General features: G+C 44.7%; 3 protein-coding genes across 7 annotated transcripts; 1 reads left to right on the top strand and 2 right to left on the bottom strand.

Annotated features, from left to right (window-relative positions):
* Positions 1 to 84: 84 nt before the first annotated feature.
* Positions 85 to 6978, bottom strand: anapc5 (anaphase promoting complex subunit 5). Its single transcript, XM_028995071.1, has 17 exons — positions 5513 to 6978; positions 5350 to 5429; positions 4604 to 4707; positions 4278 to 4503; positions 4146 to 4203; positions 3954 to 4055; positions 3586 to 3776; positions 3133 to 3214; positions 2959 to 3051; positions 2698 to 2879; positions 2480 to 2615; positions 2187 to 2261; positions 1878 to 1999; positions 1532 to 1639; positions 1278 to 1425; positions 495 to 657; positions 85 to 400 (listed from the first exon to the last, which is right to left on the bottom strand). Exons 1-17 carry the CDS (start codon positions 5711 to 5713, stop codon positions 189 to 191), a joined length of 2283 nt encoding a protein of 760 aa, XP_028850904.1. The 5' UTR covers positions 5714 to 6978; the 3' UTR covers positions 85 to 188.
* On the top strand, positions 6440 to 14244 carry rnf34a (ring finger protein 34a). 2 transcript variants are annotated; one of them, XM_028995072.1, is made up of 8 exons: positions 6440 to 6696; positions 8417 to 8635; positions 9087 to 9476; positions 11078 to 11143; positions 11879 to 12080; positions 12230 to 12259; positions 12842 to 12883; positions 13282 to 14243. In XM_028995072.1, exons 1-8 carry the CDS (start codon positions 6691 to 6693, stop codon positions 13464 to 13466), a joined length of 1140 nt encoding a protein of 379 aa, XP_028850905.1. In that variant the 5' UTR covers positions 6440 to 6690; the 3' UTR covers positions 13467 to 14243. The 2 variants fall into 2 exon arrangements, with proteins under 2 accessions (XP_028850905.1, XP_028850906.1); XM_028995073.1 differs by lacking the exon at positions 12842 to 12883 and having other exon boundaries at positions 13282 to 14244.
* A 1442-nt stretch (positions 14245 to 15686) lies between these two features.
* Positions 15687 to 24007, bottom strand: kdm2ba (lysine (K)-specific demethylase 2Ba). Of its 4 annotated transcripts, none has more exons than XM_028995067.1 (11): positions 23874 to 23979; positions 21992 to 22114; positions 21010 to 21249; positions 20769 to 20912; positions 20564 to 20650; positions 19350 to 19667; positions 18310 to 19127; positions 18046 to 18209; positions 17797 to 17958; positions 17288 to 17506; positions 15687 to 16776 (listed from the first exon to the last, which is right to left on the bottom strand). In XM_028995067.1, the coding sequence occupies exons 1-11, from the start codon at positions 23928 to 23930 to the stop codon at positions 16595 to 16597; spliced, it is 2514 nt and encodes an 837-aa protein (XP_028850900.1). In that variant the 5' UTR covers positions 23931 to 23979; the 3' UTR covers positions 15687 to 16594. The 4 variants fall into 4 exon arrangements, with proteins under 4 accessions (XP_028850900.1, XP_028850901.1, XP_028850902.1 ...); XM_028995068.1 differs by having other exon boundaries at positions 19350 to 19658; XM_028995069.1 differs by lacking the exon at positions 21992 to 22114 and having other exon boundaries at positions 23874 to 24007.
* Positions 24008 to 24646: the final 639 nt, after the last annotated feature.

Genomic DNA, 24646 nt, shown 5'->3' with positions numbered 1-24646 from the left:
TAGATACATCTGTTGTTATCGGGCCAGAGGGAGTCATGTGGCCTGTATGCAGAAAATCTGTGCAGTTTAAAGACCAAGCTAATAGCGGTATGAAAAAAAAATCATATTTATTTAGACCTTTCACTGATGTAGCTACAGCAAGCAACTGCTCTACACCACTGACACACCACACTTGACACAATCCCCTCCTAGATGCGCGTAATGGCCGTCGACTGCGACAGGGGAAGTTCCTGGTCCAGTAGACGGAACAGCATGGCGTATCTGTTCCGCTGGGGCGTGTGTCCTAGGAAATGGTGCAGCTGTGCCTGCAGGTAGTAAACGTCTCTGAGGCGCTCCAAACAGTTTAGACGGGAGAAATACACTCCTGCCTCCTCCAGAGTGTCAAAAGCCTCCAGTAGAGCTATAAAGATGGAAGGGGGACCCACACACAAAACCTTTAAAACACATAAAATCTATGGTTTTGGTGATTTTTTTTTATTACTGATACTTCATACCCATAGCTCGTTTTTCCTCCGGCATCGCCTCAGCAATAGACGCCTGACAGCGGGCAATTAGGAGCAATGCACGGCCCTTATCCAACAACGCACCGTGGGCGAGCACTGCCTCCAACACTCCCTGCAGCAACACCAACGCCTGCTCCGGAGCTCCCAGCATCAGCTACACATACACACACAAAATGGTTGCCCAGTGAGGCTAAAGGATTTCATCACTGCATGTGCTTACTAGTGATGGGTGATACCACGGATTTCGTTTCCAATCTGATACCAGGTGAAACTCAGGTTGATATCAGCCATACCTAATGTTTAAATTCTGCATTATGATATACACAGAGGTGTTTGACGAGGATTGTGGTGTTGCCACAGCACCTCACTGTCTTGCCACATATTGCAAACCACATCTTGGATGTCTGCTGTTTGCTTGTTTCAACTCAGATATTGTTGTGAACTGAGTGACTGAAGCACAGCAGCGCATTGCAGCACCTACATTTATACAGTCGTATTTCACATATGACACAAGGAAGTAGCAGTTCGACTGGGTATCATTTAGATGATCCCGTTAGTATAGATATTTTCCCACTGTGTTCCTGTTAAACTACACATTTAACCCAAACTCCGCACACCACAAGCGTTTACCAAGGAGAAAGCCCAAAGGGGGTGTTCTTAGTTAACACCAGCCTGGAGTCATGATCCTCCAACATGAGCTTCCATCGCTATTTGCTGCAGCTAACCGAGAAATCACCGTAGTGTCACATGCCTCAGCAGGGCATCTGTATATACCTGAGTGAAGGCCAGGTGCAAGATGGTTTCAGAGGCAAGACACTGCAGGTTGTGTGTGTGAGACAGATTGAGTGCTTGCAGCAGGAGAGGAAGCGCAGTTGCAAAACCACACGATTCCCAGTGCAGCTCTGCGGTGGTCAACAGAAGCCTGAAAACACACACACAGGCCCATGACCCATCCAGCTTGAAACGGATTCCCCATACAGCACATTTTTAAAAAGTGTGCGCAGTGAAGACGTGCACACAAAACACACCTGATTATCATCTCTGTGTTCTTCGTCTTCTCACATTGCTGCTGGAGTCTCTGCAGGATCTTCGAGGCTTCAGAGGTCTGTTTTAGACCTTTAAGGAGTAGGGCTTTCCTACACAGAAACAAAAACACACAAAGTCAAAACGCATTATGAGAAGACAGCCGAGGAGCCCGTCCTTTACATAAAGCAGATGTATAATTATAGTACCATACAGACAGATTGCAGGGTTGCTGAAGCAGCTCCAACCGGAGACAGGCTCTAAACTAGGCTGAACAACTGACCAAACAAGGAAACACAAACTCTCTGTATGAATATCACTTATTATAATATGCATGTCCTATAGTCTTGCCTGTAAAGGCCCTCGGTGTGATTAAGGGCAGCAATTGCTGTGACGAGTGGTGGAGCCACGTGGAGCTTCCCATCGTTCATTGCTCTATCAAACTGGATCTTCAGGTCACTCAGCATCCACAGCTAAAAGAAGAAATGCACCAATCATGGCACCATCTGGATCATATTTGTATCACGGTCAGAATTAGTATTTAGTCACAATGCAATCAAACAGACCCCTCTGTCCTATGCCTGTCTTATGGGAAACTAAACATTGACCTAGGACTGATGGTGAAGCCTGAGCCATTCTCCGATCAGAGCAGTAACCCACCTTAGCGTGCTGAGTGTGTGGAGGGAACTGGCGCCTCAGGTGCTCAATGATGTCACTCACAGCCCCATAAAGTCCCTGCAGAATAAAAAAAAAAATCCCCACCCATATTTACGTATCTGCAATTTTACTTATAATAAACATAAAAATGGCACAGATTCTTGGAAGAATCTGGAATGAATGCATTCTAACCAGTTAATGATAAGAGAAAAAGCCTCAAAACTCGACATAGAAGAATAATATTTCACCCAAAACACTTTAGCTGCAGAAGCACAGTAAAACCTGGGATAGGTTACCTGCTCAGCATGTAGTTCGGCCAAATGGCACAGTGCTACAGCAAATGCCTCAGTGTTGTTCTGCTGGACACCAAAGTTGACTGGCTCAAGGCTATTCATGTTCAACAGGAGCTGGGCCTGCTGCCAGGACATAGTGCTGCAGGAAACATACATTTAGAAATGTGTTATAAAGTTATAATTATAAAATCACAACTAAAAGGCAGCTGTGTGGCCCTCACCTCTTGCCGTACATCCGCCAAACAGAGGTGGTCTGGGCGAGGCTGATCTCAATCAGCTCTGATAGGCTCACTTTCCAGTGGACTGTGTCTGTGCTGCGCAAGGCATCCAGCAGCTTGTTGGCCACTGTGCCCTGTGCTGCCCCCTGCTGGACCAATGACTGTATACCTAGAGAGGCCAAATACTGCAAAAGAGTGACACAATCAGATTCAAACACCACAAAACATCCTAAAACAGTTTATGAAATTACGGTCCCTGCATACCGGCAGACAAAAGTGTGTGGCCATTTTAACAGAGTCTTCAGTAAGCACCCAGCTGTCGGATCCTTTCATCTTCTCCAGTGTGTAAAGCCAGCTCTGAAAAAAAACAACACACACACTCCCCATTATTTTGACTAAACAGTATACATTATACTAGATAAACTGGACTACACTCACCAAACAATGCTGCAGACACACATGGTCATTGGCCTCCTGGGCGATCCGGATAGCCTCCTGCAACGCCAGGTCAGCCTGTTGACTAGACACAGGACCATGGCAAACAACACCAAACTCAACACATCTCTGAACAGTACAGCGGATTTTTTGTTTACTACACAGTGCTAAACGTAAAAAGTAATATTAAGTCAAACACAATAGATAAGAACGCTGGATGCAGCTTTGCAAAATCTATGAGAGCTGAATCTACAAGTATGAAAAAACAGAAAGCAAATGAAAACCAAGATAATCATGCATGCCTGCACTTGCCCCTCAAAGATGTAGTAAAATTATATACATATATAAAACACCCTTTCATGATTAAGCCAAAACCTAGAACCCCAATTGTCAAGTCGTAGCAGTCCTAACTCTATGGAGTAAATATGATTCAATTAGAGCAGCAGTATTACTCACTAGTGGCCGAAGCGGCAGTGCAGGGTTGCCAGGTTAAGGATGGCATAGCGCAGGCTCCGCCCATTGCCATCATCACCGTTACTCTTCCCTTCCCCCGCGGATAGGATAAGGCGGTCAAAGTAGTGCAGGAGACTGTGGGTGGAGCTATAGACATCCTGAACCCGCATACTATTCAGGTAACTCAGGTAGTGCTGCCGATAGACACACATGCACAAGAGACAGTCACTCAACCACTTTGACATGAATTGGCAAAATGGTAATTAATAAATGTGAAATCCTGTTCAATGCGTAGAAGGAATACTGCATGATGGAAAAAACAGGTCAGGATTTAAATCATCTCCATATGGCTGATCCATATGGCTCCATACCGCCTCAGCAAAGTCTGGGTTGAACTTGAGGATGTGGTTGAGTTCAGTCTGCAGCTTCGCTGCTTTCATCACTTTATTCTCATCATTCTTCAATAAATAGGCCTGTGTACGAAACATCAGTATCACAGCTTTGATAATAACTACACTGGCAAAGGACAAAGAAGCTAAAACTTGAAGTTAGCACGCACTGACCTGTCTGGCGAGGAAATATTCTGCCTGCTTCTGTGACAGTGGCCCTTGTGTCTCACTGCTGAAAACCAACAGCACTACCCACAGTCAGTACAGAACAAACACATAACACCACCAACAAAGTCAAGCACACACCGCAGATCAAATGGGTGCAGAGGACCCGTGTCCAGCTCCTCTTTGTCCATCCTGTCCCCAGCGGTATCATCTGTACTCGTTAGCTCCATGTCCTCTGCAGGCAGGGCTGAGAGGTCAGGGGGGGGCTGTACACCATGACAGTACAACCTAAGAGCCTTGTACAGCTTATAGACCTGACTAAAGGACAGCTTGTTATATGCCAGCAGCATGTGCCGCATAAAAAGACCTGCAGGGAATGGGGAGCAAGAAATGTGTTACAACTGTGCAATCCAACATAATTCATAATCAAATCATATTTCAGAGTGGCAAGAGTCAAGAGAACGTACCAACTACGCTGGTCTTATAAACCTCAGAGTCGCTGAAGGAGTTTGGCAGCGTGGAAAAGAAATGCTCCATGTCCTTCAGTTCTCCATCGGCCATCTGATGCAATCTGGTGTAAGAAGGATTAACAACAAACTCATTAAATGCAGAACGTGTGAGCAAAAGAAATGCGAATAGAGTTCTGACATACAGTACAGGCCAAAGGTTTGGACACACTTTGTCATTGAATGTATTTTCTTTATTTTCATGACCATTTACATTGGTAGATTCTCACTGAAGGAATCAAAACTTTGAATGAACACATGTGGAGTTATGCTGAAAACATGTGTATAAACATAACTGAAAACATGTTTTATATTCTAGTTTCTTCAAAATAGCTCTGATTATAGCACTTGCTCTGATTACTGCTTTGTACACTCTTGGCATTCTCTCGATGAGCTTCAAGAGGTCGTCACCTGAAATGCTTTTCCAACAGTCTTGAAGGAGTTCCCAGAGGTGTTTAGCACTTGTTGGGCCCTTTGCCTTCACTCTGCGGTCCAGCTCACCCCAAACCATCTCGACTGGGTTCAGGTCCGGTGACTGTGGAGGCCAGGTCTCCACTTTTTGTTAAGTACATAACTCCACATGTGTTCATTCATAGTTTTGATGCCTTCAGTGAGAATCTACCAATGTAAATGGTCATGAAAATAAAGAAAACACATTGAATGAGAAGGTGCGTCCAACCTTTTGGGCCGCACTGTATTTTATATACCTGTTCCTGACAGCATATCCTGTCTGTGAGCAACAGTCCTCCACTGTCTTCAGAAACTGCCTCAGAGTGAGATCGGGACCCTGCAGATTAAAAAAATTATAATAATACGCGAACACATCTAACACGAACCTAGACGTAGAGCCTGTGAGATTTGTACCAGTACCTGCTGCAGAGGGAGGATGAGCTTATTCAGACGCCTCCTCTCCACCAGCGCCAGCGGCTTGGATGTGATCATCTCGTAGAGTAAGGCCAAGACAGATATTTTATACGGGGTCACCCAGTCCTTCACCCCAAACACGTTGGCGTGCACCACCCCATTAGTCATCATCGGGTTAAAATAAAGGCTCTCGTGTACGCTGGCCATCACAGACGCTAAATCTGGCCATTAAACGGCCTCCGAACAGAAAGAACAAACGGCGACGTCCGTGTTTACAACATCGGTCTGGCTACAAGGGCAGCGAAACGATCGTTCGACCCAATCACTCATCAATATAAAACAAAATTCCACATTCAGGCGCTTAAAGCTTCGAATTCACAAGAACTTCCGCTTCCGGGTTTGTGTCGAACACAGAAACTGAGATTGCGCCAGACTAAACCAATGGAATGCTGCTGCTTCTTCGTCGTCATTCTGTTAGGATGATTACATCATCATTACGTCCTTTTTATTCAACATTAAAAATGTCTTTAAAACATACACACGAGGCCACCTATGGACAACACGCTTGGCCGACTAGTTCACTTTATGGTTTGCCTTCTGATTCTCATCAAGCTAGTTGATAAGTTGTCTTGGCACTTATTTAATGAATCTGCTTGTTTCTTGCGTCACCTGCCGACTGTTTGTGGCTCATTTTAATGAGCAGACTCGGAACTGCATTAAATCCAGACATATTGCCGTGCCACCTGGCGCGGCTGTCCATTGGAATTTAAAGTATTGAAAACGCCCTTCTTTAACTGTTGCTTTAACCCAATGCATCGTCCCTGACAAGTTCCCGTGCACGGCGAAGTCCAGAAACTAGTTTAAATGTGGTTCTGTCGCACGCGGCGGATAAAATATTATTATAAAATAAATGAGGGTGACGACATGAATGAGCCGCGTCGCGCACAGCCATTGCCAGACGTAGCGGTCGTGGTGATGATGATGAGGAGGAGGAGGATGATGATGATGATGGTGGTGGAGCCGCCGCCGCTGCTGCTGCTGCCGCCGCTGTAGCCCCGCTCAGGCCGCGGCTGCGCCCGCTGCGCCCCCACGCCGTCTGCCGGAGCCGGGATGTGGCGGTAGCCGCTCCGCTGCCCGCGTCTTCTGTTTCGTTCTGCTGAATCTCGGGAGCCGCCGGCGCGGACATGAAGGTATCCGGGCGTCTCGACGCCCTCCGCCGTGTTCGCGCTGCGTCAACCTCGGGCGGATAGCGTTTAAGACGGGAACGTGCAATCCGGCCGCCGAGTTGCTCACGATGGGACTACTGGCGCGTTTTCTAACGTTCGATACGTTATCGATACGTATGAATTTCCGCGAGAAAGCGATGCGTTGCGTTTACGGACGTCGTGTTTAACCCCAACGAGAAGTATTCATTTTGGATTCTGATATGATGGCCCGCAGTGTAAATGTCGATTCCCCGGGGGTCTGCGGTGTTTTTTTTTTTTTTTTTATTTTTTTTTTTTACCTGCCTGATCTCCCTAATGGGATCACGACAGCCGGGCTATTTCAGGTCCGGACACTGACCTGGGATCAGCGGTTTAGCTGGTCCAGGGTGTTTTAAAAACACGAAACGTCCATCTACGCGCGAGAGACACAATTAATAATTGATATTAAACCGCTAATTATGTAAAGTACAACATTTTAAGGCTTCGTCTGCTGCAAATTCGACTGTGAAATGTGTCTGTGGATGTTCTGGCAGGGCCTTTCTGAGCAGCCTGCCCTCATGGAGGATGGAGCGAACACCCCGTCGTCCCGAGTCTTGGTTCTAGTGTGGCCTTTAATCGCCTCGTCCGGGTCGGTGCAGTAGACTGCTGGTTGAGACGCTCCTCGACCTTCAGAACCCCTTGGTTCTCAGACGGTGTTGCGCCATGATGGTAGTCCGGGAGGCTGGAGAGAAGATAGTTCATGCTTCATTAGATGCGGCGCAGTTATTATTCAGTATTGACTGTAGATGACTGTCAATAATAAATAATATTCATATTTGAAACAAAAAGAACTAGAAAGGGTAGTTTTGGCTGGAAAATCAGAGAAAAGAGTTTGAATGCAAAAGCTAACGTCAACAATGTTATAAGTGGTCAAAGGTTCAACCCCCGGGGGTGGTGACTGAACATCAAGAGGGGGTCGAAAAACACGGGTTCGACAGGGCCAACTAGATTTCAAGAGGGGGTCATGGACATGCGGTGTAGCCGAAAAACACGGGTTCGAGAGGGGCAACTAAATTTCAAGAGGGGGTCATGGACATGCGGTGTAGCCGAAAAACACGGGTTCGAGAGGGGCAACTAGATTTCAAGAGGGGGTCATGGGCATGCGGTGTAGGTGTCTGATACGATGTGGTGTAGGTCAAATACACGGGTTTGAGAGGGATAACTGGATTTCAAGAGGGGGTCATGGACATGCGGTGAATTGAGTTGATGAAAGTGAAGTGGTTGTCATTGTGAAACACAGCACAGCACACAACAAAGTGTCTTTTAACCATCACCCTTAGTGGGCAGTGGGCAGCCATGAAAGATGTGTGGGGACATGGCTTTGCTTAGTGGCACCTTGTTTGATCGGATTTCCGAATGGCAACCTTCTGATTACGGGTCCATTTCCCGCTAGGCCAACCACTGCCCTGAATTATAGGTGTCTATGATGAAAATGGTGGTCGTAAGAGCTTAATATATATAATGTACACACCCACACACGTGTGCATGTAAGTATGTATGTATATGTGTGTGTTACAATGTTTCATTTCTTATGTTATAATTTTTTGTGAATATTTGTAAATTTAATATTACTTATTTATTTCTAATTTATTTATTAAAAGTGTGTGTGTATGTATACACACACACATACACACCTCAGTATATAACTTTTTCTTACCTGCACCAGGCCGGGGCATCCTCTATGTGGGCATCGTGCTGTGGACTGCTGAATGAGGTGATGGGCACAGGGGCTGTGAGGGGACAGCAAGCGGGCTTTGGCGCAGGTGCAGGCCCTTTTCGATTTGCCCCCACCGCCGGGTACTCCACATACCCCCCCACAAGCACAGGGAGCCCCACCCTCGTATGCAAGGCCTGTGGGCAGGCGTTCTCAGTTTTCCGGAGGAAGGTAAGCGTGTCTGCGTATGTACAGAACCACGCTGTCTATAGTCAATGAAAACAATGAAGTCAGCTCTCCGCCAACTAACCCGTTAGAAAAATGAACATCGTGCTGAATCAAAAATATAATAGAAAGCTTTGATGGGGGGAAAAAATCTTCTGCATTTTAAACAAAGAAAACCTATGGCTACTGCACAATTTTTAATCTGATAATCATATTTCATCTGTTTCCAAGAGATTAGGTTTCCTATTCTTATTCAGTTACATCACATCAATTTTCATGGAACATTCTCAGGCATAGACCTCAACTAGGGGCAGGTGCCTAGACGATAAAAGGTTTTTGCTACTATGATTTTAGAAAATATGCCAAAAAATGCAAAAATAAATTAGTACAAACCATCTTCAGTAGAGTTTATGAGTATTTTATATTGAATTTCTCACCTTGTCTCCCCCCTCCCTAGCACATGTGTTGTGACTGTAAGAAGAGTTTCTGCTCATTGTGCTCCGTCCTGCATGATGGCCTTTGGCGCTGCGTGACCTGCGATCTGCTGCGGGCTACAGCCTTCCAGCGGCCACTGTTGATGCGCTTGCGCGTGAAGGACCTGCGGCGTTACCTGCAGCTGCGGAACATTCCCACGGACACCTGCAGGGAGAAGAACGACCTGGTGGACCTGGTACTCTGTCACCAAGGGGCAGAGAGCGAGGAAGAGCCAGACACACCCACGCAGCAGTCACGCCCGCTGTATGACCCACCCCCATCGGCAGCTAACCCTACACCCCAACTCTCAGCAGTCAACACCGCTCAGGAAGAACCACTCAGCAGGAGTGATAGTCTAGTGTCCACAAATCAGGTAGCACAATAATTTCCTGTAATTACACTAAGCAGAAAGTTGTGTGCTGGCAGTATGTGACTTTGCTTCTTTGTGTTTGTAGCTATTTGCATGGGCCATAATGAGATTCTGGGTAAATTTGCTGGGTAGTGGCCTATCAGAGCAATGTCTCTGACATCCCTTTAGAACAGGGGTCTCAAACTCAAACTAGCTGGGGGCTGCAGGAGATATGTATTTCTAAAAAAAAAAAAATCTTCTCAAAGTCATTACCAACAGTTCTTTAACTTCAATGGGTTCTTCTGAACATAAACTGTTCTGAATATGAATTAAATATTGAAGAGCATGAGCGGTTCTGAAAACGGCTTGACCTGCCTACATCTTGCCTTTTTTGCGTCGTTTCCGCTTAACTTCGAGCAACAACTGCTCAGAGGATAATGATCCGTTTTTTGGGTTTGATATTTGTCTTTTATTATTGCATAAATATCATGACATTTACTTATGGTAGTACCGGGATAGCGAGCGCAACAAAAGGCGACTGCTACCGCACTGTTCATTATCTGCTGGAACAGTGAGACACATTATGTATTTATTATACCAAACCCATGGGATATAGTTATGTTGCTGTTAGTTAGTGCCATTTATTTTTTATAATGGATTCAGATGTACATCTTAACCAACACTGATGTTCTGTTGACTTTATAACCATGATGGGAAGGCTCCAGGTTGTAGCCTGACTTCAGCTATAGCTGAGTTTGAAAGTGTTAGAAAGTGAAGTGATTGTCACATGTGATGCACAGCACATGGTGCACACAGTGAAATTTGTCCTCTGCATTTAACCCATCACCCAGTGAGCAGTGGGCGGCCACGACAGGCGTCCGGGGAGCAGTGTGTGGGGACGGTGCTTTGCCACTCAGTGGTGGATGGGGATTCGAACCGGCAACCCTCTGATTACAGGGCCGCTTCCTTAACTGCTAGGCCACCACTGCCCCATCGGCCCTATTGGAGGTCCACTCCCCTCGGTGACATTGGCAACAGAACCATAGTGTTGGTCGTTAATCTGATTGTGAATTTGCAGATTCATCATGACAACAAATCATCCACAAAAATTTTTTCACACAAAACGCAGTAAAGAGTCATTTGGACCAGGGGGAGTTATTTTCCAAAAGAAGAGAAATTTTACCCTCTTTTCAGCATTTTACAATGGAAAACTCAAAAGAGATTCTCAAGATAACATGCACTAAATAAAACATTGAAAATTTTATATTGTTCTGTGGGCCACAAAATATCATCACGGGCTGCAAGTTTGAGACCCCTGCTTTAGAATTTCAAAGTTGAAGAATTTCTGCTTTTTTACTTTTCACTTTTAAATGGAACAGTAACCATCATCCTGGAAAAAAAAACTGCTTGTCGTAGCTCAGTTACATTACATTGACCTCTGGCTCTGTAAGGGTCTTCTGGAGGATCCAGTGGTTCTATGAAAAGAACTGCAGAGCCGAGCTTATCATTGACCAGCAGCCGAGACATTGTAATCCTCCACAAAGCAGGCTTAACCTCAGGATGCTAATTTAATGCACACGGTAGTCATTAATTGTGTTTGTGTGTGTGTGTGTGTGTGTGTTCAGACATTGCAGGAAGCAACGTCTGTGTCTCTCCTTAACCTGGAGCAGACTCACCACCCTTCTGACGAGGTGAGCCAACTTAAACCAGGGGTGTCCAAACTACCCCCCCAACAAAGGCCACATATAGAAAAATATATGAATGGCCGGGTCACCCTCTAGAGCGAGAGATATATGCTCACATGTTTGGTTTTGTAGTGTGATCCATAGGCATAATTTATGGTTTTGGCGGAAGTCATCAAAAATCAAATATCTGATCCAGCCAATAGAACACCCCCCAATATAATCACATAATTCTGATGCATAAATAAATAAATGATCTTGCATTAATGTTTCCTTTATTAATAGCAGCAAAATAATAGCATGTTTAATCGTCTGCTAATGTTACTTATCCCCCTGGAGAATACTTGGTATTACCCAACCAATCTTTATTGGGTGGGTCTGGCCAGTTGTTACATTGCGCTAATGGATTTTTTCACAAAAAACGTTGTTCTGGCATTTATGGTGTTTCATTGTACAAAAAAAACAATATTTTACACCACTTGCTTCAAAGGCTATTTTGTGTATCTTTGGTTAAGTTTTTGAGATGTGGTTCATTGGTCAGGGCAATAGCTCCACCTTGTGTTTAAACTTACAACATTGCTAGATTTTTAGAATTAGCTGAGCTGTTATCAACAGTGGATGCTGGGGACCACCGCCCTGAGTCCGTGTGTATTTGTGAGACTCTGTGAGTGAATGTCATCAGTTATGGATGTGAGTGTCTGGAGTTTGGTTCCTGTGTAACTGCTGGTGGCCTCTGTAATGCAGGTGACCCCGCAGACACGTCGGCGAGCACGGGCGTCGCTGTCGGATCTGTCTTGTCTGGAGGACGTGGAGCGGCTGTCGGTCCGGCAGCTTAAGGAGATCCTGGTGCGAAATTTTGTCAGCATCTCTGGCTGCTGCGAGAAGTGGGAATTGGTGGAGCGAGTGAGGCGGCTGTATCGGGAGAACGAGGAAAACCGCAAATCCAGTGAGCACTGAGCACACTCATCGTATACTCACAAAATGCAGTCTAACAAAAGATGGAGGAACCTCGCTGTTGATAAATTCAAATAATGTCACGTGTACACACACCCATGCTCTGGCATGTCATACTAACTGCGGTTTGTTTGCTTCCAGTGGAGAATGTGAGCACTGCCCTCAACGCTGGTAAGTTGTCACAGTTGTGGTGCCTCCTACCGTCTCGTGGCATTTGCAGGACAGATCTGAGCTCCCTACTCTCAGGTTACCTTCACGTCACAGGAATTAAGAGCTGCTGCCATTTCTGTTTGGAAATCCTCTAACAGGCCGCATTATCGTGCTGAAAGAATAAATTTCTTGGATATGCTATGACATAGATGTCTAGCCGCCACGTTTTAGACCTTTTTGAAGCCGGCAAATATACTTAAGCTCGCCACCCACTGTGAGGTGCCAACATAATCAAGGTTGTGCACTTCATACTAGGTTTCCATATGCACATGACACTTTACTTTACTTTATTTAGCAGACGCTTTTATCCAAAGCGACTTACAATGACACCTTTTGAGAAAGATGGCGATCCTTGATTTCATAACAAAAGCAAACTGCTTTGATCCGCATGCGCAATGTGTGTGAAGGTAGCCTCTTCTGATGTGCTCTTATGATAAGTAAAATCTGTAGAGGTGCTTGATTATGAACATAAGTACCGCAGATCACTTCAATGCTAGCGTTGCAGTCGTGTCTAATAGCTGTGTTTTGCTCCCTCGACTTAAGTGGTTACTTATCCCCCGCCAATCTGCAATGGTGGAATCGGAGGTAAGACTTGGTGGATACCGCCTCAATGCACAGTCGCGTGCTGTTTGTGACTTCATTGCTTCATAAACCCCTGCATGTATCGGGCGCCTGTTCTAGATGTGACGCATTCTGGGGGTTGTAATGCTGGTCGAGTGAAATGTTGTATCGTGAACACTTGAGCATGCAGCGCTTGCCAGGCGACGGACCACAGCACAAAAATTCACAGACCATTACTTGCATGTACAAGCATTACGCATGAAAATGCCTGAGCTGTACTGTGGAGATGAAACCCTCAGCACAGGCATCTCCGAGGCATCCTGTCTTTGTTAAATAATTGACTTAATTAAATGTAGAAATGCTGTCCAGTGCCAACACATCAAAAGGCTTTAAGACTCCGTCCTCCTCTCCTCCCTCCGCAGACGGCTGCAGCCCGGCGCTGGTGTGTGAGGATAACATCTGTCGCATCTGTGCGGATGCGGTCATTGACTGCGTGCTGCTGGAGTGCGGTCACATGGTCACGTGCACCAAGTGCGGCAAGCGAATGAGCGAGTGTCCGATCTGCCGTCAGTACGTGGTGAGGGCCGTGCACGTATTCAGGTCCTAATGCTTCCAGAATTTTCCGTAATGGGAGACTCAACCCACCACACGCCTACTGCACGGCCTCACTACGAGAGCACGACCAACAGCGGCAAACACCTGCTGAGAGAATGTTCCAACAAAACACAGGAAGTGGAGAAGACCAGCGTTGCTGAGCACCTTCATGCATGGCAAATATTTGGGACAAAATATGCAGAAGTTCTGAGCTTTATGAACATTGAACAAACATTCTTCATACAAGTCTCATGTTCCCTCTTTCTTTAATGATCAACTCCTCTCACCAGATTTTCTTTGTCGTATTTTATGATCGCACCACAGGGGACTAAACGTCAGCCAGTGACACGGGGGTCAAGTCATCCCCATGTTCTCCCTCCCAGTTGAGTCCTGAGGAATGACGTCAGGGAATCAGTGCCAAATCTGCAATATGTTGGCCTGTGTGTGAGGGAAGGGAAGGTGCATCAGTGTTTTCCAGTATTCAGTAAGCACCATTACCTGCTCTGTAGTCACTTCTGGGTTCGATGAATTATGCTGATTTCCCCTCTGAAACCAGAGCAGTGTCGAAGCATGGAGCATAGACACAGTCCAGTACCCCTCCTTGTTTACTGCTTGCAGAATTGATTTAAATGGTACAATATTTTGATTCACTCAAGAACGTGGATGTCAAACCATTGTACTTTTAATTATAATTAGCTTTTGGCTGTGAACTTACTCTCAAACTTGATCTGAACTCAGGAGACACTGCTTATATATGTTATCATTATATATATATCATTATATATATATATATATATATATATATATATATATATATATATATATATATATATATATATATATATAAACACAGCATTTTTGTGTGCTGTTGTGTAACCTAAGATCTTAGAATATTTAAAGTCATTTTCTGTTTTAAACAGAAGGTATAACCCTAGAGCAGCATAGTGTCTGCATCTTGTCTGTTCACATGGGGAATAAAAGTAAACCCAGAATGTCTGACTGAATATGTTCCATGTCCCTATCTCTGTATTTTCCGTTTGTTTGAATGGGTGCATGTTGTAGCTGAGATGGGAAAGAGGTGCTGGCTTACACTTAATAGCTTGCTTATCTGAATACAGGTAAGGGGGGGGGTGATTATTATCATATATATAAAAATAGTGTACAATGGCGTACAAAGGTCTGAGAACACGCTGAAAATCAGGGATTATTTTTTTAACTGGAAATAAAGATTAAGGAATCAATGGCTTTGTGCAAACAGTATTCCGTGACATTATTACATTCATGAGTTCTGCACAGTCCATGTGGCTTAGGTTATGCTATCACTAAACGAAAGGGTAGAAAACCAAATATGGAGATTCAAAAACATTTTTAAAAATATTAATATTCACTCTGATGTTAATTAGTATAATTTAATCATTATATTAATGTACAAATAAACACTTTTACAATAGAAATGTAAAATGGGACTTTATTTTGTTTTTTGTTTAGTTCTCTGACACTTTGCATTCATATGTTCGTTTCAGTATTAAAACCATATGTCTCTTGTATGTCTTGTTATATTTCCAAGCATTTGAAGTCTTTCATTACTCTAGCAGATACACTATATGTTGTGTAGGTTGATCATCTACCTTGCTTGGTGTCCTTGACATTTCCTTGTCCCAGTAAACATGCTCTGTAGGGAAATTGATTTATTGACTGATGTCACAGGTGGTGATGACCTGCTTGCTTTTTTCATTTGACTCAAAATGTCAGACCAAATTTACAGGAAAACAATTTCACGTTATCCTATTTTAGTTAAAGGTAAATGCAAATTTTTCCAGGACAGGAGCGCGCGCTGAGTGACTAGTCTAGTTGGGGTCCAGTTGAACCATCACAATAATTCAGTTTTCTCATGTCTGCAAACTGACATAGTAGTGTGGCCATAATTACTGCTGTGTATTACACAGGGTCATTAAATGGATCAGACAGACACATTTTATCAGAGAAATATACATTTAGTCACATTCATATTAACTTTTTAACAACGTACAAATATAAATAGCCAAATGTACATGTGAGTGTCAGGTGGTGACTGTTGACTTTAACTAAAGTGGTTTTAAGACAGGGCACAAGGTCCCTCTCTGGCTAATCAGGTCCTGAGACAATATTCATAATAGTAACAAGAATTACAATAATAATAATAGCAGTAATGTTGATAAAATCTAGTAAATGATACCACTGCGTAGTAGTGACCCTGGGTCTTTTGTTTTATTAACATAAAAAAACTTGACAATCCATCAGTAACTACAGAGTCGTGTCAAAAATAAGTGGTCATCTGAATTTACATTAGCAAAGAGGCAAGAGCCTTTTATTGGGATACTTACTGCAGTGAACAGTATGTTTTTTATCTTAACTGATGTTAACTAATCTGAATCAAACCACTGTGTCAGAAGACACATCCCATGGTTGTGAAAAAGATATCACTGTTTCACAAATTTGTGGCCTGCATCAAGCAAATAACACAGGACATCAACGAAATTGGGTAAAGAATGGTTTGCACCAATCCTGTGTAGTCCCTATTGTACAAGCCTGTGCAGGCAGTGCTTCGATTGGTCAGGTCTGGATGACTGAATAACCACACATTTACATCAGTGGATTTTTTTTTATATCTTTCCTGATGACAAAGGTATATATTAAAATGACAAATACGGTAAGGGGAAATTTTTTTTTTTTACCAAAATGAGGTGGTCATTATGTTCTGGTTGATCAGGGTGTCACACGTTCCTAAATTCACTTGATAACATTTGAAATACGTGTAGAATATGGCATCATAAGGATAAATTGCCTTCACATACAAAGGAATAAGAGCTATTCAAAAAGTTAATGTATTAAAAATACAAAAAAGAAAACAATAAAATCAATGACCTGACATGAAACGTTTCTTTTCATTTTTTTTTTTTTTTTTTTTTAAACAAAACGGGTGTGTACTAACTGCACAAACAGAACAGTTTCATGCAGTGTGTACAAGCATGCTTTTGTGGGAGTGTCTAGGCTTCTGTAGGAGCTTGACTGTAGTCACCCTCCTCACTTCATGTCCATCTTGCCGTGCCACAAAACTGCTGTTGGTCTAAGCTGCATCCTGCCTGCACCTTCCTGCGAGGGCTAGCTGAGCTTCTGGAGCAGCTTTTCATCCCAGAGGCTGAACGGAACACTGACTGACATCTCAGCGATGAATCGCTCGCACGCCGCACGGCTCACCTGCCGGCAGAAACGCAGGTCGATACGGCAGATGCTCCCGCAGCGCTTGAAGTAAATCAGGGACTGGTCCGTCACCCTGTTACAGACTGCCAAACAGCAAAAGCAGACAATAAGATACGATGACCAGAACAAATGACAAATGACCATGCGGGTGTCCAGAAAACAGAATTTCTCAGTTAGCTGCAGTAAGTTAAGCTTGAATTCCTTCCAGTGGGATCTCTGGGAATGCTCAGTGTATCTACACCCTGCTCATTGGTTGAAAAATTGGGTTAAAGGAATATTTATTGCGATGGCAAAGAATGTTTTTGTGGCGCTATTCGATTAAAATGACATTAATAAATCAATGCAAAATACCTTATGTTTCAAAGCTTAATTTGTCTGCATCTAAGATTCATTGGACTGATTCCTGTAAGTTGGGAGTCAATTTTACTATTCTAATCTGAGAACTTGATTGAATATGGACACGACTTTTAAAAATCCACTCCTGTCTCACAATCTAATCTATATTCCCAATTCAACCACAATGTCATAGATGAAAGATAGAACTTCACTGTATTCCCTCACAACATCATAACAGTTGTGCGTGGTTGTGTCTACCTGACAGGTTAACTTCAGTCAGTGAGTCTCGTGTGGTGGTACCAGCTGCAGTCAGCAAATTGACTGACTGGTCGTTGATGTGGTTGCAGTAACTCAGGTCCAAGCGAGAGAGCATGGGCATCGTTTTGATAATGAGCCGGAGCGAGACGTCAGTGACGTCTAGACCCGCCAAACGCAGGTCCACCACGTTCCTCAGCTTACTGCGTGTGTCCATCTGACCTGCACAATACACAAATGCACATGGCAAAAGAGAGTTTGAAAACAGACTTAACTTCCATTATTGCTAAATAGGATATCAATAAATATAAAATAACAGATCAGTGGATCAGTGAGTATCCTCTAAACCTTTTTTTTTTTATTGAAGTCAGACCTACTATTCATATCGTTCTCCTAATGCGTTCATGTTTGTTTAGTTAGAACAAATATGATAGATTTTGCAAACAACCGTTTAATTCACACTTGGTGCACTGATTTGTTGGCGCTCAGTGCGTGCGTGCGAGAGTGTGTACCTGGCCGGTTGTCAGTAGGAGGAGACACCAGGTCTCTTATCTGTGCATCTCTGAGCCCCTCCACCCACTGCAGGTCCAGCGTGTGCAGCAGGGGGCAGCTGGACGTACAGAGTGCTGAGACACTGACCCAAGAACAGCCGGACAGCTGCAGAACCCGTAGACCTGAACACAGGAAACGTTTATTTTAGCTTTGTGACGTTGAAATGTCAGTAGGGTCCAAAGATGAAGCAATCACACACACACACACACCTGGCAGGCGGTTGATGAGCCAGCTCAGTTGCTTCTTTGAGATGTTCGTCCAGCTGAGGTCCAGGCTCACTGGCTGTCTCCGGACTATTCCACTGAGCATGAGCGGAGAGATGGACTTACAGCGGCTCAGTTCAATACGTTTCCATAGGCGCTTATCACAGCACCTGACACACACACACACACACACACACACACAAAACACAAAGTCAATATCGCTGACCATCAACTTGGACCATCAGCCTGAAAGACAACATTTCCACCCACCATCGGTTCCAGGTCTTGCAGACTCGCATGCACACACACAGGTCACGGTGGGACACGTGGCTAAAAATTGTCAACCAGACGTCCCGCTGAGCCACGTGGGTGGAACCGTTAGCCAGAGGCAGGCGGTCCGGCGGGGGGCTGATTGGAGGAGGCCGGATCACATGCCGCTCCATCTGCACGCCCTTAGGCGGGGAACGCGGTGGGAGCGGCCTCACGACCGGAGTGTTGCGGTTGAAGCAGAGTGGCATTATGGGCGAAGGGTAGAAGTGCCGTAGTTCCCATGGCGTTCCGTTCATCTCCCTGGCGCGGAGGTGCGCACGCTCTGGTGCGCCCATGTCTCCATTGCGGAACACTCTTTTGGGCTCATCGTTCTCACTATGCTCAGGGTCGACGGTGGGTGGCTGCTGGTTCTCATTGGGTGGATCTTCGCTGGGCGGAGGCTCCGCCTTCAGCTCTTTGTTAATGAGGCGACGTTTGCGTTTAGTCCGGGGAGGACGGGAACTCTTCTCCTGCGGTTCACTACTGGTCCCACCCTCACTGCTGGGCCCGGCCCTTGGAGAGCTGCAGAGCGACTGGTCACTTTCCATGGACGCAGGTGGCGTTTTCTGGGAGAAACAGTGCTCGCTTCGTTCCTCCTTTTCCCACTCCTCCTCTTCGGGCTCCAATTCGCCTCCCTCTTTCCCAGCAGATGACCGCCTCACCTCCACCTTCTTCTCCTCCTCTTCGTCATCCTGCTCTGACTGCATCCCGTCTGCCCTTTCCTCCTGCTTCTGGACCTCGAGGAGTTTTGGGATCATCATGTCCTCACGCCAGGATTTCTGAGAGATATGAGAGGAAAAACAACCATCCCACTTGCTAATTTGCCCTCACAAGAACAAACCAACAAGAAAATGAGGGCAGAGAACACAACGTTGAACTGAGGTTATCATTAAAATGCTCTACACCCCGATGATTACATTCAATTTGCACATTATCCAGTATAACTGATGGGTTTTACTACACCAGACCAGTTCTGATCCAATAAAGTAAGAGCAACATACCTTTTTTCTGTTGTCCTCCTCCTCTTCATCATCATCATCAAACAGCTTCCTCTTCTTCCTCAGGAAGGCAGGGATTTCAGGTCGTGGCCGCGGCAGACCGCTAGGTGTGAGAAGGGGTGGCAGGCGAGTAAGGAGTTCGTCTGGAGGTTCCTCGGGTTTCGGTCTGGGCAGTTCCTCTCTCTCGACCCGCTTCCTCTGGAGTGCGTTATGTTGCTCCGCCTCCTCACGGCCATCCCTCGGTACGCGTCCTTCCCGCAGAAGAGACCCGGGCAGGTTGGACGCGTACTTAAAACCCGGGCCTCGTTTTTGCTTGCAGGCCAGAAGTTGGGAAACAAAGAGACAACTTTATACCTTCAGCCAATCAACAGCAAGATTTCAAGATTAGTAAAATCCCGTTTCCCGTCCCGTTTTAGAAGCAGAGAGGCGGCGCGCGCGTGTGTGCGTGCGTGTGGGTGTGTGTGTGTGTGTGTGCTCTAACCTGTTCTGTGCTGGCAGCTACAAGATAGATCACTATTGGAAGTACATTTCTTAAATGCCCCCTGACAATTTTTTTTTTTTTTTTTTTGCTTTTATGTAGCTCTTAGTGGGTGGTCCTTGCCTAGTGGGGTAAAACACTCGCCTATGAACCAGAAGACCCATTGTGTCCCTGAGCAAGACACTTAACCCTGAGTTGCTTCGGGGGGACTGTCCCTGTAACTACTGATTGTAAGTCGCTCTGAATAATGGCATCTGGTATTGTTTCTGAAGTTTCTTTCAGAAATTCAGCCATGGTGCAGATTTAAAGCCACTTTTAGCCAGTCCCCCAAATGATATTTCCCTAGGACGTGCCATTTCTGTGTCTGTAGCTTTAAATGATAATGGCTGAAACTATTTTACAAACAGCTAGCCGGAAAGTGTTGGTACCATGGACCAGACGTGCGTGTTTCAAAGGGTGAATTAAATAAAATGAACCCGTTGTTTCTTCAGTCTCATGTGAGGGCACAAATTTTTTTTAGAAATTATTAGTTATTAAGGGGATAACTAACTTTAATTGTAATCAGTGTTTGACTATCAAACCCATACCTTACATAAAAAAATAAATAAATAAAAATAAAAACTCCACTCCGATCAGTGTGATGTCCACTCAAAATCATTTTAGGTACGTAGGCACATGGCTAAAAATATAAGCAATGCACCAGAAGAAACAATAATAATGCTGCCTCTCAGATCCTTACTTTCCCCGTTTTGCCGGCGTAGTTACATTTCGGACACTCCCAGCAGTTGGGCAGTTCTTCGTTCACCACACCTGCTGCATCCTTAACCTGGCAGGCAGAAAAGAGAGGGGGAGTGAAGGAGAGCTCAGCACCACCCCGCTGCCTTCATTCCAAACCGAACCAGAGGTGATCAGAATTAGGACATTTTCTGGACGAGTGGACTGACCTTCAAGCAGTTGGGGTGGACAATCTCGTTGCAGATGGAACATTCCATCAGCATGGCGTTGAACTTCTCCTCCTCTTCTTCCAGAGTGTCCTCCTTTCCTGCCTCTCCACAAACCACACACACCGCAGTGTGAGGTAATACCGGCTGCAAGATGAAGCAAGACTGAGCATATTTTGTTTGTTCCATTAGGTATGTTTTGGTGATTTAGTGTTTGGGTGTGTTGGCTGCTGCTCAGACTCACAGCAATGCACTGCCTCATTATGCACGACTGTTTCATGCGGCCCGGCCCGCCGAATTTCTTCATGTCTTTGCAGAAGTGGCATTCGCCACACTCGGTCCTCACACATGCCTCACACTTGCGACAGCGCGTCCTCCTGCGGCGAGCGCTGGACGAGCTGCGGCCAGATGGTTTGGCTCCCACCGACCCTGGCACCGCTAACGCTGCAGCCATTTTCTGTTTTGGCCGATTCGGTGGCCTTTGCTATGATAGACAAGGAAGACAGGATGAACTGAGGTGATTCTAACTACTATAGATACAGTCTGGAAAGTTCCAAACAGAGAGAAAAGAATATGGTGAGAAGATAGGTGAGATGCGTGTTAAAAGTAAAAGTTAAGTGATTGTCATTGTGAGACACTGCAGCACAGCACGCGGTGACACAACGAAATGTGTCCTCTGCTTTTAACAATCACCCATGGTGAGCAGTGGGCAGCCATGACAGGCGCCTGGGGAGCAGTGTGTGGGGACGGTGCTTTGCCCAGTGGCACCTCAATGGCACCTTGGCGGCTTGGGATTTGAACCAGCGACCTTCTGATTACGGGACCGTAATCAGAAACCATAAAAAACAACAACAATCTATAAATCTTCCTGAACAATTCTCCTTCTATCACTGCACACAATCTCAGGGTACCATGGAAAATTCCCGCTCCTGCTCGTATCACATTTCCAATCGTGCAGATTCCTTTTCTGTAACATTAAAATAATTCGTCCATTCTTATCAACACAGGCTACTCATATACTTGTCTGTTCTCTGGTCATCTCTAAACTGCCTACAGGCTACTCGACCTCTCCAGCTGATCCAGAACGCTATTGCGTGACTTGTTTTCAACCTTCCCACACCGCTCCCCTGCTGCGTTCCCTCCACTGGCTTCCTATAGCTGCCCACATCAGGTTCAAAATACTGATGCTTGTCTACAAAGCCAAGGATGGCTCAGCACCCTCCTACCTCAGATCTCTCTTCACCCTGCACCTCAATCCCTCCAATCCTCCAGCACTGCTCCACTGGTACAACTGGTTCTCTATCTTGGCTCCTAGAGGTGGCATGAACTTCCACTTGATGTCCGAACAGCTGGGTCATTAAAGTTATAGGAAATATAAAAATAAATAAATAAATAAATGAATGAATGAATAAATAAAATACTTAGATTAAAAAGTGCCCAAAAACACCGTTAATTACGCTAATGGCATCTAGAGATTGGTCCCTAGTGAACCAAATGAGTGATTTCTATTATGGATCATTTAAAGCACTTGTGTAAATCGCTCTGGATAAGAGCATCTGCCAAATGCAGTAAATGTAAATTAAATAAATGTAATTTAAATAAAATTTCATTTTATTCTGTAATGATTATTGCCGTTGTGTCTATATTTCCTCCCATAACACTTTTGAACCAGTCTCGCTTTTGAAATGTGAGCAATGAGACCAAATAATTTGCAATTTAATTGAATGAGTTTTCATTAAGTGAATTGTTGAGGTGTGTTAAACATTGGGATATTTGGGACCTTTTAACTTAACGGAATACACAATCCTTTGTTCACGTTAATGGAATAATGCACTATAAGTGAAGGATATTAAACAGTGTACATAGGCCTACTACATATCTGCATGTATATGAGCAAGAGAGGAAAGGAAAATAGGAGAGTTACCGTCTAAATCTGTTTCTATGGCAACAAATAAATCAAAGACACAGTTCCAAAAGGAGATTCGAGGAACAGAGATGGTTGGGGGTTATGATTGCATATCATGTTTTTCACTGCTGGCCGTGGTGATTTAAGCCGATTTTTCCCAAATAATTATTATACAATGAGAAACAGCAGTTGTAAATAATAATGGGTCGGATTGATCTACTTAATTAAGAACATTCGAGTTTCTACCACTTAGATTTGTTTATGGTAAACATATTGCAGCTGTGAAATATTGAGAAAATATCTGAGAAATATTGTGATGCCAGATGACTGCATCTTAAAAAAAAAAAAAATATTGTTCAATTTTTGTATATGTTACGAACAATTATTATTAACTGCAGATGCCAGGGCCACTGTTGGTTGCAAGTAGCTTGCAGAACATGTTAAAGTAAAAAAAATATCATTCGGTGTATAAGACAGGGTTGCAAGGCAGGGCATGAGAAAGAGATGATTTATCAAATATTGCATGCAAGTTTGCAACAGGAACCACTTTTGCAATGAGCGCTGGAAGACAACTGCTGTACTTGGCTTTGACCACGTGGTTGACCGTTTCTACCCAAAAATACAGACAGAGTAAAATCGTTGTTCGTTTTACTTATTTCTTATTTCCTCTGAGCCAGCATATGACATGGATCCCGTCCAAAATCTAGCCTTAAAGCCAGTAATGTACAGACAGACGAACAGGAGTGACAGCAGGCAGCACACGCTCTTGTTTACGTACCCCGGTGTGTATCACCAACGAATACACCCACAGATCCCCCTCATCTACACGCTCTCTCACACACACACACACACACTACACCGAACAACACGGCCCATATGGTCAATGTGAGTCTTCGCACATCATCACGGAACGCATGTTTTATGCATATTTACGTACCCTCGCACTCACACAAACACACGCGACCTTTACATTCCTCTAAAATAACACGAATATATCTCTCGTTCTTGTCTGATATACTGCTGGCCCAGTAAACACACACACACACACACACACACACACACACACACACACACACACACGTAAAGCAGAGCTGGGGGAGGAGAGAAAAGAGCAGGAAGAAAGAGAGCGGAACACGTACACACAGCCGTGTCCCGTTTGAGAAGCGGAGAGGCGGCGTGTGTGTGTGTGTTTGCGCTCTAACCTGTTCTGTGCTGTCAGAATCGTAATCCTCATCGTCCGCATTCAAAGACAATGCCATGTTCGCTCATTTCAGCGCCTCTCCCGCACACTCGACCACACACTCCGCCATGACTGCAGCCCCCCTCTCTCTCTCTCTGTGGAGCAGGCTCATGAATATGCAAATTCGTCTCTCCGGCTCGGCCAATGGGGAGGCGGGGCGTCTCAGATTGCGCCGATCCCAACGGAGAGTGTTTGTTGGGCCAGATCTCATCGCGGTGAACGTCGAGTCATAAAAAAAAAGTCTCCTCCGGGAGAAAAATCTTTATTCAGTCCCCGCACAGCGCTTATTAAAACGGAAGTGATCGACTTGATTGGTTTGGCCTGCTCTGTGCTTGGCTGCACTCCTGCCTTTGTCTTGCCTTCCTGGTTTCAGCTACGAACTGCAGAACCATCAAAAGAAAGCGTGGGCCACTGGATAAAGGCAACACACGTACCGAGGTCACACGTTTTTACAAAGAAGGTGGCCTCGTTGCAAAATGCTGAATGCTTATGTGTGTAGGTGGATCATTTTAATCCTAAAAACACACTACTTAGGACGACATATTTGTCTTTGACCGTCTAACTCACTGGCAAACCAGTTTGAGCAGTATTTCGAAATTGTGCCAAAAGTATTTTTTTTAAAGATATGTTTTTGTACTTATTATGGTAATATAGTTTTGTATATGACGTGTATTGAGTTAAAAATGGCTTGCATGTGTGGGTAAGGGGTCAGGTTTAGTTCATTTAGTTTGTAAG

Source organism: Denticeps clupeoides, chromosome 11, assembly GCF_900700375.1.
Source record: "Denticeps clupeoides chromosome 11, fDenClu1.1, whole genome shotgun sequence".
NCBI classification, from domain to species: Eukaryota; Metazoa; Chordata; class Actinopteri; order Clupeiformes; family Denticipitidae; genus Denticeps; species Denticeps clupeoides.
Note: the sequence above shows the minus strand (reverse complement) of the source record. Positions and strands in the feature narration are given on the sequence as shown.

What these genes read in the sequence shown, in the direction of transcription:
- kdm2ba (XM_028995067.1), bottom strand. Translation starts at nt 23,930, where the DNA reads ATGGCATTGTCTTTGAATGCGGACGATGAGGATTACGATTCTGACAGC. An exon ending in ACGCCGGCAAAACGGGGAAA is followed by an intron (nt 19,668 to 20,563) that starts GTAAGGATCTGA and finishes TCCCAACTTCTG; the next exon opens with GCCTGCAAGCAAAAACGAGG. An exon ending in GCTCATCAACCGCCTGCCAG is followed by an intron (nt 17,959 to 18,045) that starts GTGTGTGTGTGT and finishes TCCTGTGTTCAG; the next exon opens with GTCTACGGGTTCTGCAGCTG.
- anapc5 (XM_028995071.1), bottom strand. Translation starts at nt 5,713, where the DNA reads ATGGCCAGCGTACACGAGAGCCTTTATTTTAACCCGATGATGACTAAT. An exon ending in AATATTTCCTCGCCAGACAG is followed by an intron (nt 4,056 to 4,145) that starts GTCAGTGCGTGC and finishes TTTCGTACACAG; the next exon opens with GCCTATTTATTGAAGAATGA. An exon ending in TGTGTCTGCAGCATTGTTTG is followed by an intron (nt 3,052 to 3,132) that starts GTGAGTGTAGTC and finishes GTTTTTTTTCAG; the next exon opens with AGCTGGCTTTACACACTGGA.
- rnf34a (XM_028995072.1), top strand. An exon ending in TCTCAGTTTTCCGGAGGAAG is followed by an intron (nt 8,636 to 9,086) that starts GTAAGCGTGTCT and finishes CCCCCTCCCTAG; the next exon opens with CACATGTGTTGTGACTGTAA. An exon ending in GAGCACTGCCCTCAACGCTG is followed by an intron (nt 12,260 to 12,841) that starts GTAAGTTGTCAC and finishes CCTCGACTTAAG; the next exon opens with TGGTTACTTATCCCCCGCCA.